This window comes from Neurospora hispaniola (genome assembly GCF_033458365.1).
Source record: "Neurospora hispaniola strain FGSC 10403 chromosome Unknown B0T23scaffold_8, whole genome shotgun sequence".
NCBI lineage: Eukaryota > Fungi > Ascomycota > Sordariomycetes > Sordariales > Sordariaceae > Neurospora > Neurospora hispaniola.
In genome coordinates, this window is record NW_026944413.1 from 839,774 (window position 1) to 856,844 (window position 17,071).

The window sequence follows — 17,071 nt, forward strand, 5'->3', positions numbered from 1 at the left end:
TCATAGAAGGCTTTCGCCGAGAGCGCACCTGACCAAGGAGCAACCAGCGCGAACAGTCTCGTGTGCGCCAACGTCGTTGGGAGCCGCCAAGGTAGGGTTGACCTCGACAAGATCGACAGCGACAAGGCTTCCCGTTTCGTGCACGCACTCGCAGATGAAGTCGCCCTCGCGGAGAGTGAGACCGCCGCGGACCGGGGTTCCCGTGGAGGGAGCCCACATGGGATCGAGCGCATCGACGTCGAACGAAAGGTGGATGGGGGTGTCGTTGCCGATGTGGCCGAGGGCCATCTCCATGACGCGACCGATGCCGTGCCTGATACGGAAGGGGTAATGATTAGCAAGATGCTCCGGGCATACTCATGTCATTCGCCGGGGAGTTGGCTTACTTGTCAATGTCGTGCATGCTGAACGCCTTGATTCCGTTCTCCCTGAGGATGCGCTTCTCACCCGGGTCGACATCGCGGAGGCCAATGTAGACCAGCTTCTTGACACTGAGGAGGTGGTCGGGCTTCAACCAGCCAAAGAACTCCTCCTTGTCCTCGCTCGCCAAGCCAGTGAGGAAGCTGACGGGCATGCCGTGGATGTTGCCGCTGCCGCTGGTCTCGGGGGTGTTGATGTCGGCGTGGGCATCGACCCAGATCACGGCAATCTCGCGTCCCAGGCGCTCCTTGATGGCCTTGGCCGAGCCGGCAATGGTGCCAATGGCAATGCTGTGGTCACCACCGAGAGTGAGAACCAGGCGACCCTCCTTGGCGTGCGAGTGGACCTGCTCGGCAATGCGCTTGGTCACGTTGGAGACGGCGCGCGGGTTCTTCATGTTGCGGTGAGGCGGGTCCTCCTTGGGAACGAGGTCAGTGTAGAGGTGCACCTCATCATCGCCGTGCAGCTTGTAGCCGAGCTCTTCGCGGAGCTGGGTGAGAAGGCCGGACTCGATGAGGGCGGAGGGGGCGGCGTCGACACCAGGCTTGCACTGGAATTTGGGTCATGTCAATGGATGCCAAACGCGTCAGAAAAAAAAAAAAAAAAAAAAAAAAGAGCATCACATACCTGGCCGCCGGAGAAGCCTACGGCAACAATGCCGAGGTCCCTGGGCTGGGAGAGAAACTTGGACTCGATTGGGGAAGACATGCCGAAAGTGTTGCCTGGTTTTTGGATCATTGGTGCCTTTGCGGACGAGGGAGCAGCTATATAAGCCGCTGCGTGGTTATCGACGAGGGAGGGAGACATTAGCAAAGAAGGAATGGTGCCGAGAGGTAGGGTAGCAGTGGGGGTAGACGAGGGCTAGAGCTAGTGATGCAACCAAAGAGATCTCACAAGACCAAGATCGGAAGAAGGCTAGTGTAGTGTAGTGTAGTGTAGTGTAGTGTAGTACGTAGTAGGTGTTACAAAGAGAATGAGAAGTTGTTGAGTGAGGAGAGAAGAAAGAAGAGAAATAGAAAAAGAAAAGAGAAATAGTTTTTCTCTGAAACCCACGCCATGACATATTCACCTACCTTCCCGACCTCTCCATCCCAGCAAGGAAGTTTCGACATGCCTAGATTCCCACCGCTCATGCCCCGGTACTGGTCTCGGCGTGAACGGATCCGAATCACGGACCACGGATCACTTTATCCTCATCCCGCCCCGAGGAGGGATGGAGTCCGTTCCCAAGGCTCCAACAAGTCTGAAATGACGGCTATTGCCGGTACTATCCGACAATACCCTGGCATTTTTGCATCTTGTCTCACCGAGCCGAAGAGCAGATCTGGGCATCTGGCAGTGGAAGAAGGTGAGGGTAGGATTCAGTATTACGTACGGTGATCTTGGCCATGTGTCAAGGCCGCCAATAAGAGGGCCCTGAGGGCGCCTCCTTGCTTGAGGGCCGACGAGGGGTTGATCAGAGAGTGGAGGGGCATCCTGTTTGACAGCAAAGAAATTCGAAGCAAAGCTTGTCAGCCGAGTCAGCTTTGTGGCAGCGATCGCGAGGGATCAGCCCGGCCAAGCAGAGGAGGTGGTTGGAGACGTAGAGTCTGTGGAGGAGCCTTCCCGCCAGTGGCATCGAGGGTCAAGGCCCATCGTCTCATGGCTGCCACAGGCCCGAGTGGAGGTTATCTGAAGTTCCAGAAAACTTCCATTCTCCATTTTTGTCAATTTCTGACTCAAAGCGGCGGGCCAGATAACTCGACTATGCGCCATGATAAATCGCCATTGTGGATAGATTGTAACCAATAAGGGCCATGACGCCTTCGGCGGCTCAACCACAAGCGTTCGCCTTCTCCTTCTCTCGCAATATAGAACGTCCTCCAACTACCCCTCGAGAAAGAAGAGAGGGAGAGAGAAGGAAACGAAGGCAGATACAGACCACTCGGGGCCAAAGCAGGAGATAGATTGTCTAGAAAGGTTAATTTTCGAGAGCCAAGAGAATTATGGTAAGAGACGGGAGGTATAGTTGGGCCCCTACACAGCCAACTTGGCGTGGCACACAGTCGATTTATCCAACCCGCATGGCAGAACACGAACAGTCCAATTGACCGCCCGGGCCATACCCCGGTCTGTTAGACGATGGTTTCGGGCACAAAAAAAACCTCTACCCAGGATGCAGGCATTTGCCATGACGCCTCCGACGACAGGACCGGAAGTCGGCATGCTCAAGTTACTGCTCAGGTTCTGTTGAGGGGTTTCTGTTAGTGCGAGATCGGTGTTTGCTGTGTTGGATGCGCTCGTGCGGTAGCGATCAAGCTCACGCTACGCCTGTCTCACAGCGATGTACCTCTATGTACTTCCCTCGGTATCCTTGTCGCTTGTCGCTGTCTTGGGGGAAACGTTTACAAGTCGCGTCACACGAGATGGAAGACAGATGTCCGTTTCTTTTCCCACCGTAGTTATCAGATGATCAGATAAAAATTGCTTATGGAGATGGCCGAGAGTAAGATCCCGGGATGTCGAGCAACCTCTGGCTTCCCATGATGCTCCGGATGTTCTGCTGTAGTAGATATGCGGGATATAATTCCATCAAAGAGGTGACGGGGTGAACGAGGAAGCGTCGTCACTGCTCGTCCTTTAACGGCAGTTCCTCCGATGCTTGCTGTCGGTCCCATTTCCACGCCGCCAGAATCGGTCCAACGTCGGCAACACAAATTCATTGCAAGTCGAAGGAAAAGAACGTCCTTCATTCTGTCATGATCTTGGAATATTGCGGGCTAGAAGAGGATTTTGTTTGTCCAGAAGTGCCATACGAGCAGTACAGCTGTTCCTTTGAAAGCTCTGGGAACTCAAATGACTCTCTCGCATCTTTCCGTGCGTCTTCTTTTCTTTCTTTTCTTTACAGAAAGGGGCAATGTAGATTACGGTGCTTACTACAGTCCTCATGTCTGTTTTGTTGCGCTTCGATTGCTTTTCTTCGAGCTCAAGGGCTGGACAATCGAAGATGATTGACCATGTCATGGTCAGCTGGAGATGGTCTGTTAAACTTCAGAGTGATCTGATCTGGGTGCACAGCCCGAACAAAGAGAAGGCGGAATGTCAGGCACGCCTGCCATTCATTACCCGACACGAAATCAACCGAATCCAGAATGATGCTCAAATTTCAAAATCAAAGATTGAAACAAAACATGGCCCATGGTTGACCACATCCGAATTCAGTAGACTGGAAACACCATGACGGGACAGGATGCTATCAAAACCGTGTTGCTTGGTAACCAAACATGGATGTCCCCAACGGTAGTACCCGTCGTAGCACTCGTAGCAGCTACATGTGTTGAAGGGAAAAACACTTGTGGTACCGCAGTGCTTTGAAGCGCACAATGCGAGGTTCATCTAACAATATACCGAACTCTATAGCCCTGAGTTTGGCGTATTCAGCAATATGGGATGGTACGCTTTGTTTTTGGTTTAGACATTCTTTTGTTAGTGTGACTCTGTGACCCGTGAGTCCAGTTCAGGTTGGGGTGGGTGGAGTGCACGGTCCAACCACGCGACCGGACCGCGTGAATCCTCCGCCCACCCAATTCGTTGGTTGCATGAGGACAACTCCGTCATACTGGACTCCAGACCATCATCTCCCGCTGTGAGCTACTGGTTGCACGGACGGTCACAAGTGGTGTACCTCTCCATCAACAAAATAATGAATCTTCCTTGTTGTTGTTCACATATCCTACCTTGACTGATCTTACTTACCTCGAGGTCCCCCTACAGCTGGCAGCTACAGTACAGTCCCCGTTTAATCTACTGCAACCCCTTACGAACCCCGGCCTGGCCATGGTAGGTACCTCCCGTCTACACTACTAGCGGGAGGTCATAACGTCGACAGCCTGGTAAAAAGGTACTTCCTGCCAGGCAATCTATTAGACCATTTCCAGGTACATGGACCTGCAGTCCAACCTCTCCACTCAACAAACGCCTACTATCCCCCAAAAAAGACCACACTACAGATTGCGGATAGTGATACGGGATCTGGACTTTCTGGAACATCTCTCTCCAATTTACCTCTTACACTAGTGTACTTGCTACGACTTATGACATCTCGACTTAACTCGACACCTTAACTTTTACTAATTCTAACCTCATAATCGCGGATGTAGTCCGCTAATACCTCGACTTCCGGACGACGCGACCATCAGCACGGCGACGACTCCCAGGACGACAGCACGGCGATTGACGCAGATACGGGATAAGGGCCCGAGGAGCCCCTTAAAACAACCGCAGCGCAATTGCGCTTAGTCCAACGCGATCCAGCACCGTCACCCTACCTCTAGGGCTGGCTGAAACCCAGGCCGGGAGCATACGGGGAGGTAGCTGAGGACTGAGGTGATAACCATGGAGGAAGAAGTCCCGGAGCGAGGAGGCCGTCGGTCGCGGCCATCCACAGCGACAAATCCCGATAGCAATGCCGACCCTCAACCTTCGACGCGAACGAATGGCGGCAACAACAACAACAACAACCGCCCTTATCCCTCGCCCGCAACCTCAACTACGAGTCCGGGTACATCGCTAAGACCCGATGACATACGGCCCCTGCACGCCGCCAACTCTGCTTCCTCCCTTTTAGCAGTTCCCGAAACCAGCTATCTGGAAGGGCCGAGCATTGAGTTGAGGCAGTCTGATTCGCAAGCCGAAATTGCCGTCCATCAACACCTAAACGAGATCGAATCCAGCTTTTCCGCCCCTATTTCACCCTTTCCGACTTCAGACAGAGGCATCGACGATACCTATGACCTCTTCGACTCCGCGTCCAGAGAAGCTGCACCTGCCGGGCCGACAGCGACCGCTGCACCTGCGACGCCTCCTCCACCCCCACCAGCGCATGCCGACGCACGATTACAAACAGAGAGAGACACCCAAGAATCAACCGAAAATGACTCGGACGACGACACACAACATTTCCCCCAAAGCCGCTCCAAGATGCGTGTAGCCACAGTCGAGGATGCCGACAAGACCACCATACAGAGGTCCCACAACGAAGAGGAAGACGGCGGAAGTGGGGAGGAGAGCCAGAGCAGAGAGGACGAGCTGAACAAAGCCCACGAGCAGCAAGCCGCGGACACATCAATGACAAGTCACACAACTTCGTCTCTAGAAGCCTTCTCTCCATCTCCCCCAACTGCTGCGGCTGCCGCGACGACAACATCTCGCGTCGTCTCGCAACCGAGCCTGGGCCGACAAGTTGATGACTATGACGGGAATGGGTTGTCCCACGAGCAAGAGCACCAGGACGACTCTGACGAGTCTGACTATTGGCACGAAACTCCCACCAAACCACGGTCGACCCCCGGAAACAATTCGAAGCTGCAGCATGCACCCTCCACTCAAAGCGCCAGGAAATTCCTTGCGAGAGAGAACCTGACCCCGGAAAAGACTGCTGAGCCGGCTCCCAAGCAGCCGGAGAGTAGAAAGCAGGGCCAAGAGCAACGACCGAAGGACCACCAGCAGCCTCTGAAAGCAGAGAGAAGCGAGCTTCCCCAGCGCCCCAAGTACCTTAAGAGAGGTCAGGCTGGACAGCGTGGTTCCGTGTCATCCTATGCTAGTGATCCAGACCCCGACAGCGATCATACGATTGGTTTGGAAACAGACTACGCGCTGCATTCCGGAGGTGCGTCTTCCTCGACAGAAAGACCGCGAGATACGAACGGCCTCACGCGGACCACCAGTCTGGGCAGTTTCGCCAGTGGCTATGAAGACCCAGATCCCTCGGGACCCATTTCTGGACTCACTCCTCTCGACGAAGCTTACAATGCCATCTCTCCCGAACCGGCGGTCATGCGCCAGCTTCGGGATCAAGAAGATGACGGGGTGCGAACACCCAAACCCCGCAAAACGCCCCCTCCACTGGCCGCCCCATCTGACACGGTTCTCGCCCGGCATGTTAGAGATGTGCAGGTGCCTGAGTCTCTGGCGAAAGAGTACAGGGCGAAGACAGGTCTGACGACGCCATCAAAATCCCTCAACCTCGCCGATCTTAAGAGTCCCGACAAGCTGGGCGCTTCGGTGGTTCCGACTCGCGCTGGCGGAAGGAGCTTGACTCTAAAAGAGCAAAGTAGCACCATTGAGCGATTGAGCAAAGAGAACTTTGACTTGAAACTCAAGGTCATGTTTTTGAGTGATCGCCTGGACAAGCTCTCTGAAGAGGGTATTAAGGAAATGATTTCGGAGAACGTGGAGCTCAAAACTGGGCTAGCCGTGTTGCAAAGGGACAACAAGATGCTACGTAAAAGGGTCAAGGAGTTGGAGAAGCAAGTCAAGGATGAGGATGAGCGGCCAGGTACTGCCCGCAGCGATCAGTCAGATGAGGAGAATGCTGCCTTTAATCAAGAGGTACAAGAAGAGTTGATGTACCTCAGGGATCAATTGGAAGAGCACATGGTCGAGATCGAGAGGCTCCGGAATGAAAATCTTCACAAAGAGGCGGAAAAGAGGCGAATGACGGAAATGGTTCGCACCCTCAGCGAAAAGACGGGCGAAAGGTTCGGCGGAGACTTGGATCGGCAAGAAGAGGCCGACGTTTACAAGGATCTGCTCGAGCAAGAGACGGCGAGGAGGGAGCAAAGTGACGAGGACAACCGAAAGCTGCGTGAAGAAATCTTTCGCCTCAAGCAGGAGCTGGCAATGCAGCCGAACGGCAACGGGCCATACCAACAACAACAGCAAGGTTCCAACATGTCATACCTCAGCCGAAGGTCCCGCGAGCAGGGGAGCGCTTCCAGTCGGCCTACCACTTCATTTTCAGCTGATCAGGACGTTGCCAGCTCGGCTACCACTCTGATTGAAGAACTCCGTCGGGAAAGCGAACAGTTGCGCCACGAAAATGCCGAACTTCGTCGTGAAGTAGGCGCACAGACCTCGATGTTGACTTCTCGAAACCGTGAGAAGGAACGTCTGTACCAAGAAATCGAGGATTTGAAAATGGCACAGCGTCGCGGTGGCCCTGCTCCGTCTACCATTGACAGTCTCTTGGAGAGGTCAGCATCCCGTGCCGGTGCCCATGAGAGGTCACACTCGAGAGCTAGTGGCAGAACGGGCATGACGGGACTAGACGACGCCGACCGCGAAGAGCTCGAGAACAAGATATCTCAGATGAGGGATAAGAACAACGAACTTCGTCTTCAAAACCAAGATCTGGAGCGCGAGCTGGCGGCCTGTATGGAGGACTTTGAGATGCTCTGCGAAGCGAAGAAGCAGGCCGAAGAGCTTTCCCATTCCCTGCAAGATGACCTGGAGGCAGCAATGCAGGACCTTGTCGCTCTGCAGGCCGAGCGTGACGAGGCACTTCAAGAACACGCGAACCTCGAACAAGAGTTCGAAGCTTTGCGCAAAGAAGCCCAAGAGGAGATCGATGCGCTGGAAGGTGAATCAGATCTCCGTAGTGCTGAGATTGAGCGCCTCCAACTTGATCTGAATGATCGTAACGAGAATTTCGAAGCGTTGCAGGAGGAGATGCGCAAGATGAGCGATGCCCTTGTTCGCCTGGAGGATGAGCAGGAAGCCAAGCACAAACGGATACAAACACTTGAACAAGAGCTGAATGATGCCAACAGAGAACTGGAGGAGCTCGAATTCAAGCTTCTTGAGGCAAACGACAAGGCCAACCGTCTGTCAGTCCAGCAAGAGTCAAGCCAAGGGGAGATTGCCTTCTTGCGGGAAGAACAGGAGAACGACAAGATCCGGATTGGTGATCTGGAAGCGGCACTGGCGAATTCCGAGCAAGGTGTGCGTGATGAAAAAGACCGAGTCAGAGAGCTGGAGAACCGGCTGGCCCAGGAGAGGAGGCAACGAGAGATTGTTGCAAACAGGGAGAAGGAGGAGGTACAGCAGTTCATCAACGAGCTCAACAAGGAAGCAACAGCAGCCAAGGATGAAGCCCGACGACTGCGCAAGAGCCTGACAAGCAGGGAGGTCGAGGCTACAGAGTGGAAGGAGAGGCTCTTGGAGCTGGAGAACAACCTTCGCGAGGCTCTAGGTGACCTGAATGGGACCAGGTCTAGCCTTCTCAAGGTGAGCAGTCATCTAACTGCGTTGCAACCTGGACTGCAAACTAACAAGCACGACAGTCTATTGCCAAGCTCCAAATGGACCTCGAAAAAGCTGTCCGCGACCTTGACACCACCAAGGCGTCACTGGCTGAAAAGGACCGCATCATCAAGCAGCGTGACGCTCTTCTTGAATCCCATGCTCTCGAGTCCCGCAAGGTTGGTGAGATGCTCGATAAGGAGCGTCAAGCTCATCGGAACACCAAAAACCAGTTTGAGACGTTCCAGAAGACGCACCAGCATGTTACGCGCACACTCTCTCAATCGGAGGCGCGCATTGCCGAGTTGGAAGCTGGCAAAGCCCAAGACAAGAAACGCATCGCTCAGCTCGAGGCCACCTACAAAGAGCAGCTTACCGAACGCAACACGCTGCTCCTCAACCTCTGGACCAGGCTATCCAGTCTCTGCGGCAGCGATTGGGCTCACGACAACAGTCTCATCAATGGCCGCGCTCTGCCTAGCCTGGAGTCGGTCGCCACCATGTTCCCTGGCTTCAGCAAGAACCTCTTGGCTGCGGTCAAGACTCTGGAAACCATGGTCAGTAGCTTCCAGACCAAGGTGAAATCGGTAGAACGTGACCTGTGGAGAGAATATCAGGCACTGGAAAGCCACCTGGAGATGCGAGCCAAGAAGATGGATCGTCTGGAGCACATTGTGCGCAACAGCATCGCAGCCGGCACCACAGGCAACGGCGTCTTAACCGCTGCTGAAGCGCAGGGCAGGCTGGCCCGGCTGGAAGAAGCCTACAGGCAGCTCAAGGTGGAAAATCACACTCTTCGAACAGCAGCCGAAGTTCGTGCTAGAGCCGCGTATGCTGCTGCCCATCCTTCTCGGGGAGGAGGAGACCGTCACCAACAAAGCCCCAGTCCCCTGCCGTCTGCAGGGCCAAGGGATAGGGAAGGAATACCCAGTGACAGGATGTCTATTTACAGCCAAGTCGACGCCAGAAAAGGCGGCAGTAGCAGGCCGAGTTCTATCGCCATACCCCAGCGATCAGCGAGTAGTAGTCGCAGGTCCATGATCAATGACATGGACGGCCACAATGACGATGTTTTACTACCGGGATCGTCCCAACCGCCCCTGTCTCGAGTACAGAGTACCCAGTCGCAGCAGAGTCACCAGCACCAGTACCAGCACCCCCAAGTGCAATCCCAAGCCTCCTACACTGGCCCCGGTGGTGGAGGTGGGGGGATTCAAACGTCAAGCGAAAGGGGAGTCGCCCCTCCTTCCGGTCCGGGGTCAACAAGTAGTACCAACAACCCTGCTACGCCTGGTATGTTCTCCCAAAGCGGAGGTGCAGGTGGAGGAGGGGGGTCATCGACGAGCGCCGACAACAAGTGGATGCTCCGCCTAAGAGACCTGGAGTACAAGCTGAAGGCGGAGAGGGAAGGGAGAATCTTGGACCGTAACGAGGCGCTCAAGAGGATCAGTACGAGCGAGTCGGAGAATCTGGCGCTGAGAGAGAATCTGGAGAGGGAGAAGAGGAGGAAGCGTGAGAGTGTCCAGAGTTTAAGCGGCGGCGGGGCTGGGGGAATGGGCAACGGAATGGGCAACGGCGAAAGGGGATCCTAGATGGTATGGACCGTAGCCGGGGCTTCCTTTGGGGCGGGAGCCAGATAATGATATTCCACAGCAGCCGAGTCAAGAGTTCCCTTTAATAGGATATGGAAGCATATTAGATGTTGCTGGTTACGCCGGCTCTGGACCTGTTGTGTTTGTTCATCAGTTTGCGGACAGGGAAGTAGATTGGTTGGTGTTGAAGACGTACAAGTAGAGTTGTGAAGGAGAGAGAGGTTGTAGGTCCGTTGTTAGTTTTTTTTCTTTCTTTCGGTCATCACCTATTATTGTTCACTATTTTGTGGTTTGGCCATGGGTCGATTGGTCAGGTCTAGACAATTGGTATGGAGACGGGCATTGTTACTACTACCACTATTACTACCCCTTTTCCTTGGTGAATGGTGTTGTTGTTTTTATGGATTGACTGCCAGCTTATAACAGTCCCCGGGCCCGTATTTTTTGATTCCTTGCTTGGTTAGCAGCATATGAATATTTTGTGATGGCATCCTATGTGACTTTGATGGTCAAACATCGATACCTCCGTTCTGTTAGTAAATATAATACGGCAGTCATCATGAAGAAGTCAGAAACATTCATCCCTGTATCTCTGAAATACCTATGTAATGGTGCGTACTGTAACTGTTGAGTGATACAAAGAAATGGACATGGCCATAGAGGTACTCACTGATTTGCACGGTACTTACGCTAAGATACCGGACCTGCATGAATGCCGCTGTGACGTCGGGTCAGCTTCTACCGACGATAAGCCTTATCAATGAGCGGTATACAAGGGCAGAAATAATTGTCGCAGCTGGTTGCATGGGAAAAGTAAACGAGATTCTTACGGGGCAATTCAACTATCCAGTGTAACATAACATCAACATCGAAATACCTACATACCACCCACCAGCAGACAGACAGGAGCACGGCAGCCATCTCGACGTCTCATCCTCCCCCTCTCTCTCCTTACTTCTTCTCGTTCTTATATCATCGGCAAACCCGTTCCGTTCCGGACAACCCTGACCCCCCGCCGTCCTCTCCCGTCCACGACCGATGCTCTCCAGGGTGCGTAACAATGCTGTGCGCCGCAACTTCGGCCTGGGCCAAGCGCCATGTATATCGTCCATAATCACAACCGCCACATGCCCGAGTGCTGCTGGCCTATCGGCCAATTCCCGCGTACAACAATGGCACGCGCAAAGGACATACCGGTCCACACAAGCTCTCAAAGCTCAGAAGCCTTCTGCCGGCCAGATGATGCGGGAAGCCATGGGAATCCTCCAGTCAGTCGGAGCTGCAGACCAAACATCAGAAGCAAAACCCAAGAGGACGAGGACGCGCAAAGCAAAGACGGCTGAGGAGGACGTTGTAAATCAAGACGAAACCGCAGAACCGAAACCAACGCGGCGCAAGAAGGCTGCTGACAGTGCCGAGGATGGAGAAGAAGCAAAAGTTGAAAACAAAGAGCCCAAGAAAAGGAGGGCAGGGCGGCCACGTATACACATTCCCGAACCCGATAGTGCCGAGGCCTTGAAGCTGGCAGCGAAGCAGGCAAAACGAGAAGCTGCAGCAGCAGCGAAGAAGAGGCCCTCACTAAAACCCGCCAAAATAACGAGGAGCGATGAGCAAAGCATGCTGCGACCTTGTGTTGACCCCATGCAAGAGCGACTATACGACACCGAGCTTTGGAGCTGGCTCGATTATGGGCGCACGTCCAAGAAGGGACTGGCACCCGCACCCATTAGGAAATACGATCGAACCCGAGTCCACGTCACTAGCGAGAAGATGGTTGACGATGTCCTCGATTTCATGAAGCCCACCTTGACGCGCCACCAGGGCTGCGACATCATCGATCTAAACCCCGGAGCTGGCGTCTGGAGCACCAAGCTGAACGACCTGCTCAAGCCTCGCACCCACCTGCTGCTCGAACCAGACGCGGGCTTCTACGAACCCATGCTTGAACCGTTGCTTGCCCGAGACGGTAGCAAACTAATAGCCAAGGACGGCCTCGTCTGGGCGGAGCTATTGTCGGTACTCACACCCGAGTACCTACCGCACCAGAAAGAGCACCAATACTCGGCCGACGACGTACCCGAACGGAACGACACCCTCCTAGTCACCGCCAACCTTGGCTCCTACCCCAAGAGAAGATACTCCAGCTTCGCGAGCGCCACGGCCATGATCCTATACCAGTTCAACCACGCCATCCGCAGCGGTGCCCTCTTCCAGAAATACGGTCTGGTACGCATGCTGCTCTGGCTCGACGACGAGGACAAGGCCGCCATTCTCCCGCGCATGGCTCAGCGTCGCCGCCGCGTGGCCGTCGACGCCGAACTCAACTGTGAATCCATCACGCACGTGGCGGGCCCCGATTACTCCGACATCGATCCATCGAAGCGTCTCTGGTTTAGTCGTGACATCAACATCGACCGCAGCAGCGCCTTGGCCGCCTTGCAGCGCATGCGCGAAGCCGGGATCCAGACCCCCGCTGGGCGCGAGACCAAGATCCTCCGTGAGGTCTCGCAAAATCCCGACAGTGTAGTCGCCGCCGGCGAGACGCCCATCACGTACGACTTCCGTCACCAGGCCGAATATGAAGAGCTCTTGAAAGACTTTGAAAAGGGCAAGATTGTCCTCGCCTCGGAAGAATACAAGGCCATGATCCGCATGCGCATCCAAATCGACTCGGCCAACAAGCGCTTCAGCAATGTCCACAGCAACATGGTGAATTTCCACCGGCTCGTGGACGAATGGCGGGTTGCCAAGGCGGCCAATGACGACAAGGAAATCGCATCCATCATGGAACGGTACAAGGAATGGGAAAAGTCCTTCATCGCCCTGGGCTCGACCGCCTGCGGCGACTGGTTCGTCCAGCGCGACAACCTGCACCTGTGGAAGCAGAAGAGCATGCACTGGGACCGCAGGGCCATCGAGCCGCTCGTGATTCAGAGTGACGAGTTTTTCCCGCATGTGCCGCTTTCCTTGCTCGATATCCAGCCCAAGGCCGCGCACAAGGTGTTGCGGTCCATGGGCCCTAACTCGGATCGGAGTGGTGACATGGCGGAAGTGCTGATGCGCAGCATCATGGCGTATACCAACTCGTCCATGAGCAAGGTGCTGGATCGATTGGCGCCCGGAGCGAGCGAGTTTGTGTATCCCATGTGTAAGAGCCTGGTGGATCCGGATCAGGGCGGTGTGCCCTTTCCCGGAGCCGCCGAGATCACGGTGCGGGGGATGAGCGCGTGGCAGTTTGAGGATGTGTTGGAGCAGTGGATGAAGTGGCCCTTCAGACCACCGTTGCAGGATTTGATCAGTCAGTTGTCGGATGAGTATGTGGAAGCCGAAGGGGAGGAAGGGAAGTTTGGGGGCGTTAGTCCGGAATTTTAGAGATATCGGGGCTGTCTGGGGGGGGGGGACCTACTATCAGATACGCTTGGGAGAAGTGAGATTTGGGACGTGATATGAGCTTGTGCAGTGAGAAGGAACAGCAGGAGAAGAATAGCGGCTGCTTCCATGCTGGCTTTGTTAGAGCTAGAGGACAAAACATATATATAGGTAGACACTAAGGCGGCAAGCGATTATATAAAGATCATGTTGCTGTACGATATAAGGATGAGAAAATGATTTTTGATGTAAATGACGATACCAAACTTGGGTGAAAATTTCATCTCTCATATTGCTGATGTCTATCCTTCCAGTTGTACAACTGACTTTAAGGCTCAGCGTATCTCCAAGTACACAAGTATGCTGCTTTACCATCAATGAATGTCGCCGCAGTTTTTAGAATCGAATGGGGTTCAAAGTTTGGCATAAGTACGACTATCAATGTCAATTTCAGTCATATTTCCCTGTTGCAAGTCGAGCCAGTAAGGCAGGCATGCTGCTATCGAAAAATAGCTATTAACTCGTCTGGGCATACACACACACACACACACACACACACACACACACACACCTCGCAAGATATTATACAAGAACACCCATCCAGGACTCTGATTTGCTCCCCGCTATCCCAAAAGCCTATTTACCTCGTCACTTCCTTTCATGTCCCATTCCCCACTAACGACGGGCCGCTGGGTCCAGCAACTCAAACAAAAGCCCCTCGAATAACAACGTCCAGTACTGCTGCAAAAAAGAAGACCGTCCATGTGGGCATCTCCGTGGGCATCTCCGTGTTGCTCCCGCGGTCATCCTCATCATCATTCTCACTCTCGGGAAGAACGAGATCGACGAATGTGATGGCTGTTGTGGTGACGTAGAGGCTGGGGACTTCAGTCTCACATCCTTCTTTGCTGTTGATGCTGCTGCCGCTGCTCTTGTGTTTTGTTGAGGCGGCTGGATAGGAGACCCCGATACCGGTGACTACGTTTGTGTTGGTAGGATCCTAATGTGTGTGAGACTGAAGTCAGCTTTAAATAGGCATGGAATGAATGGAAATATGTTAAGTTGGGAGAAAGAGCTTGAGAAATGGAAGTATCTGCTTACTACTTGAGGTATCAGGGTTTGGACAGCTATATTGGGCTGGACTTCCTCTGTGAGTGTGGTTCCCATAAGCCCCCCAAAGAGCAAAGCTGTAGTGGAATGTTGGACAAATCTGGGGAAGCGCATTGCAGCCAAACCGTGGTGCTCACGGTAGGGTTCGATGGAGTGTGAGAGGGTGGTTGTTTGGAGGAAAAGGAAGACTAAGACAAAAACCCAGAAGAACAGCTAAAATAACCCGCTGGTACTCAGGATACTATTGCAGCTTCCTACATTTTAGCAGGTGAGTGCAAGGGATCAAGTTGAGTAGGAACGAGGGAGGGGTAAGCCTGTCATATATTGACCGAAAAGTATTTTAGGGGTGATGGGGAAAGGGCAGTGTCCAATGCGGCCAGTCGGTTTGCCTTTTAGGAGAGAAGGCAAACCGGGAAGTTGGGAAGCCGGTCAAAAATCTTGGAAGAGGACGGAAGTTTACGGCCTCACCTTGGGGCAGGACTACGAGACTGCCAGACAGTCAACTCGCGAGCAATGCGCAACCCAGGCGTGCCAGGTTTTTGCAGACTCTCTCATCCAGCAACATATCTGCTACAATCAGAGCTGGGATATTTCCGGGCAAAACTCATGATCTGTAGCATCGAGTCCGCTTAGAGTTGGCAAATAAGTGGCGGACTTGGTGGAAGCATGGTTCTGGCCCCAGCCAGTGACAGTGCCGGACTTGACAGCAGCGAGTTCGGTTGAACATCGTAGATCGTATGTCTACATCCCAGACAACTGCTGTTGCGTCTGCCAGGAATAAAGGATACCGGACATGGGATGAAGTGGACGCTGGGCATCCAACAATATCGGCTTGTCGTGGGGTTCTCGGACATGATATGTTGATGCATTGTGTAGGTAGATGTATTATGGAAATTCCCCAGCATGACCGGACCTGAATTATGCAGCGGTCGGGCCTTCCCCGATTAGCAATACCAAGATGAACGCAGGGCAGGTACGGAAGATGCGCAGACTCCGCCCCGAGGCCAGCTACCCCGAGTCCTGGTGTAGTTTTCTCCAGCTAACAATGTCCCAACTCCGTCGATTGAATTTCAAGTAAGCCGCGATGAACCGACTTGCATCTTCAGACCTTGCCAGCCTCAAGAGAACATCGCTTCACTATCTACGCACCACCGTCCGATGTGACACCATGGTCCTTCATACCCGATCCGAAGTCCTTCCGCAGAGACGAAGGAGTGCAAAGACTCCAGAACGGGCAAAGCAAAGCAACCGCCGGATTAGAACAGAAGCTTGAACTCCATCCGCAACTGGTATGTCTCGACCTTTACTACCCGCCGTCCGCCTTGAGTGCTTGAGTTACGTTGCACCACAACTCATATCCCATCAGATCCACATGCTTCACTAGACGTCCGAAGCAAGTCACCACACTTTTGGGAATGGCTTCTTCTGGAGTACGTCTGAGCGCCATCTCCAACAACAAACTGGCGGTTAAACACCGCCCGGCTAGCTCAATCGGTAGAGCGTGAGACTCTTAATCTCAAGGTTGTGGGTTCGACCCCCACGTCGGGCTCAATTCCCGATGTTCAACAACATCTACATTTTTGGCTTCCTTTTTTGATCTTTACGGTAATCCATGCATGCACTCCTTTGGCTCTAATAGCTTTCGTGGTTTCTTTTTCGTTTCGTCCTTTCCCTTTTGTTGCCTTTTGCGTCTTTGTCGAGTGTTGATAATCATTATTCGTCGGTTTGTGTGAACAAATTCGTGATTTCGGGGACATACCGGTGGAAGGTTGTGGTCGTGTGCATCAAAGTGAAGGTGTAGATTCCTACACAGAATTTCCGAGTCGATAACTCCCATATCAGATGCGACGGCCCCTCGGCTCCTGGGAAATCCTAAATAATACATAAGAACAACCATCACCTGAGTGAGCAGCCTGCGTTTGTAAACGAGTTGTCTGTCAAGGAGTACTCAAGACCCGGATAAAAAAAAAAAAAAAAAAAAAAAAAAAAAAAAAAAAAAAAAAAAAAAAAAGCATCGCAGAGATATGGCTGATCGTGGAATCCACGGGCAAAAATGAAAATAACTCGATCCACCCAGGGGTCGAACCTGGAACCTCCTGATTCGTAGTCAGACGCTCTGCCATTGAGCCAGCGGACCTTGTTGACAGCAGGGTTCAGATCTTGGCATTATGTCCTATTGTTCTCACCATCCAACAACACTGCTTCTGATGTCTTCTACAGCATTCTCACCTTCTCGTCAACAAGACTTGTTGGCCCGGAATGCGAGGCGAGCTTGAATTGATACCTTCTTCCAATTCATATCTTAAACGTTATGGATTACAGTATCCTTAAATCTTCCGTTCGATGCTTGCCGTTTCAGCCTTCTTGTTAGAAAGAGACCAAAAGTTCGGAGCGGAAGTGGAATATTCTTTACTCCAACCATCACTATAGATCATACACTTACTTCAACGCCTCCGCCGGCATTGAGAGGCTTACCTCGGCGAGCTTCAAAGTGGCGATAACTTGATTTCGCGTACAAG

At 53.1% G+C, this 17,071-nt stretch overlaps 4 protein-coding genes and 2 non-coding genes across 6 annotated transcripts; 3 read left to right on the plus strand and 3 right to left on the minus strand.

Moving 5' to 3' along the window:
• B0T23DRAFT_324299 (arginase) lies at positions 1–1,227 on the minus strand (the record flags this gene model as incomplete). The annotated part of the gene is made up of 3 exons (XM_062835414.1): positions 1–313; positions 387–970; positions 1,048–1,227. 3 exons carry the CDS (start codon positions 1,225–1,227, stop codon positions 1–3), a joined length of 1,077 nt encoding a protein of 358 aa, XP_062689122.1.
• Positions 1,228–4,622: 3,395 nt separating this feature from the next.
• On the plus strand, positions 4,623–10,315 carry B0T23DRAFT_228509 (uncharacterized protein). The gene is made up of 2 exons (XM_062833841.1): positions 4,623–8,466; positions 8,523–10,315. Exons 1-2 carry the CDS (start codon positions 4,795–4,797, stop codon positions 10,071–10,073), a joined length of 5,223 nt encoding a protein of 1,740 aa, XP_062689123.1. The 5' UTR covers positions 4,623–4,794; the 3' UTR covers positions 10,074–10,315.
• A 607-nt stretch (positions 10,316–10,922) lies between these two features.
• On the plus strand, positions 10,923–13,454 carry B0T23DRAFT_387909 (uncharacterized protein). Its single transcript, XM_062837714.1, has one exon. It carries the CDS (start codon positions 11,112–11,114, stop codon positions 13,443–13,445), a length of 2,334 nt encoding a protein of 777 aa, XP_062689124.1. The 5' UTR covers positions 10,923–11,111; the 3' UTR covers positions 13,446–13,454.
• A 691-nt stretch (positions 13,455–14,145) lies between these two features.
• Positions 14,146–14,666, minus strand: B0T23DRAFT_398977 (uncharacterized protein; the record flags this gene model as incomplete). Its single annotated transcript, XM_062838388.1, has 2 exons — positions 14,146–14,442; positions 14,544–14,666. The coding sequence occupies 2 exons, from the start codon at positions 14,664–14,666 to the stop codon at positions 14,146–14,148; spliced, it is 420 nt and encodes a 139-aa protein (XP_062689125.1).
• A 1,362-nt stretch (positions 14,667–16,028) lies between these two features.
• On the plus strand, positions 16,029–16,101 carry B0T23DRAFT_t328. The gene has a single exon. It is a non-coding gene; the product is annotated as a tRNA-Lys (tRNA).
• A 516-nt stretch (positions 16,102–16,617) lies between these two features.
• B0T23DRAFT_t345 lies at positions 16,618–16,689 on the minus strand. The gene has a single exon. It is a non-coding gene; the product is annotated as a tRNA-Arg (tRNA).
• Positions 16,690–17,071: the final 382 nt, after the last annotated feature.

Excerpts from the sequence above, each read along its gene's own strand:
- B0T23DRAFT_387909 (XM_062837714.1), top strand. The coding sequence starts at position 11,112 with ATGCTCTCCAGGGTGCGTAACAATGCTGTGCGCCGCAACTTCGGCCTG.
- B0T23DRAFT_228509 (XM_062833841.1), top strand. The coding sequence starts at position 4,795 with ATGGAGGAAGAAGTCCCGGAGCGAGGAGGCCGTCGGTCGCGGCCATCC. Across the intron at positions 8,467-8,522 it reads CCAGGTCTAGCCTTCTCAAG|TCTATTGCCAAGCTCCAAAT; the intron begins GTGAGCAGTCAT and ends CAAGCACGACAG.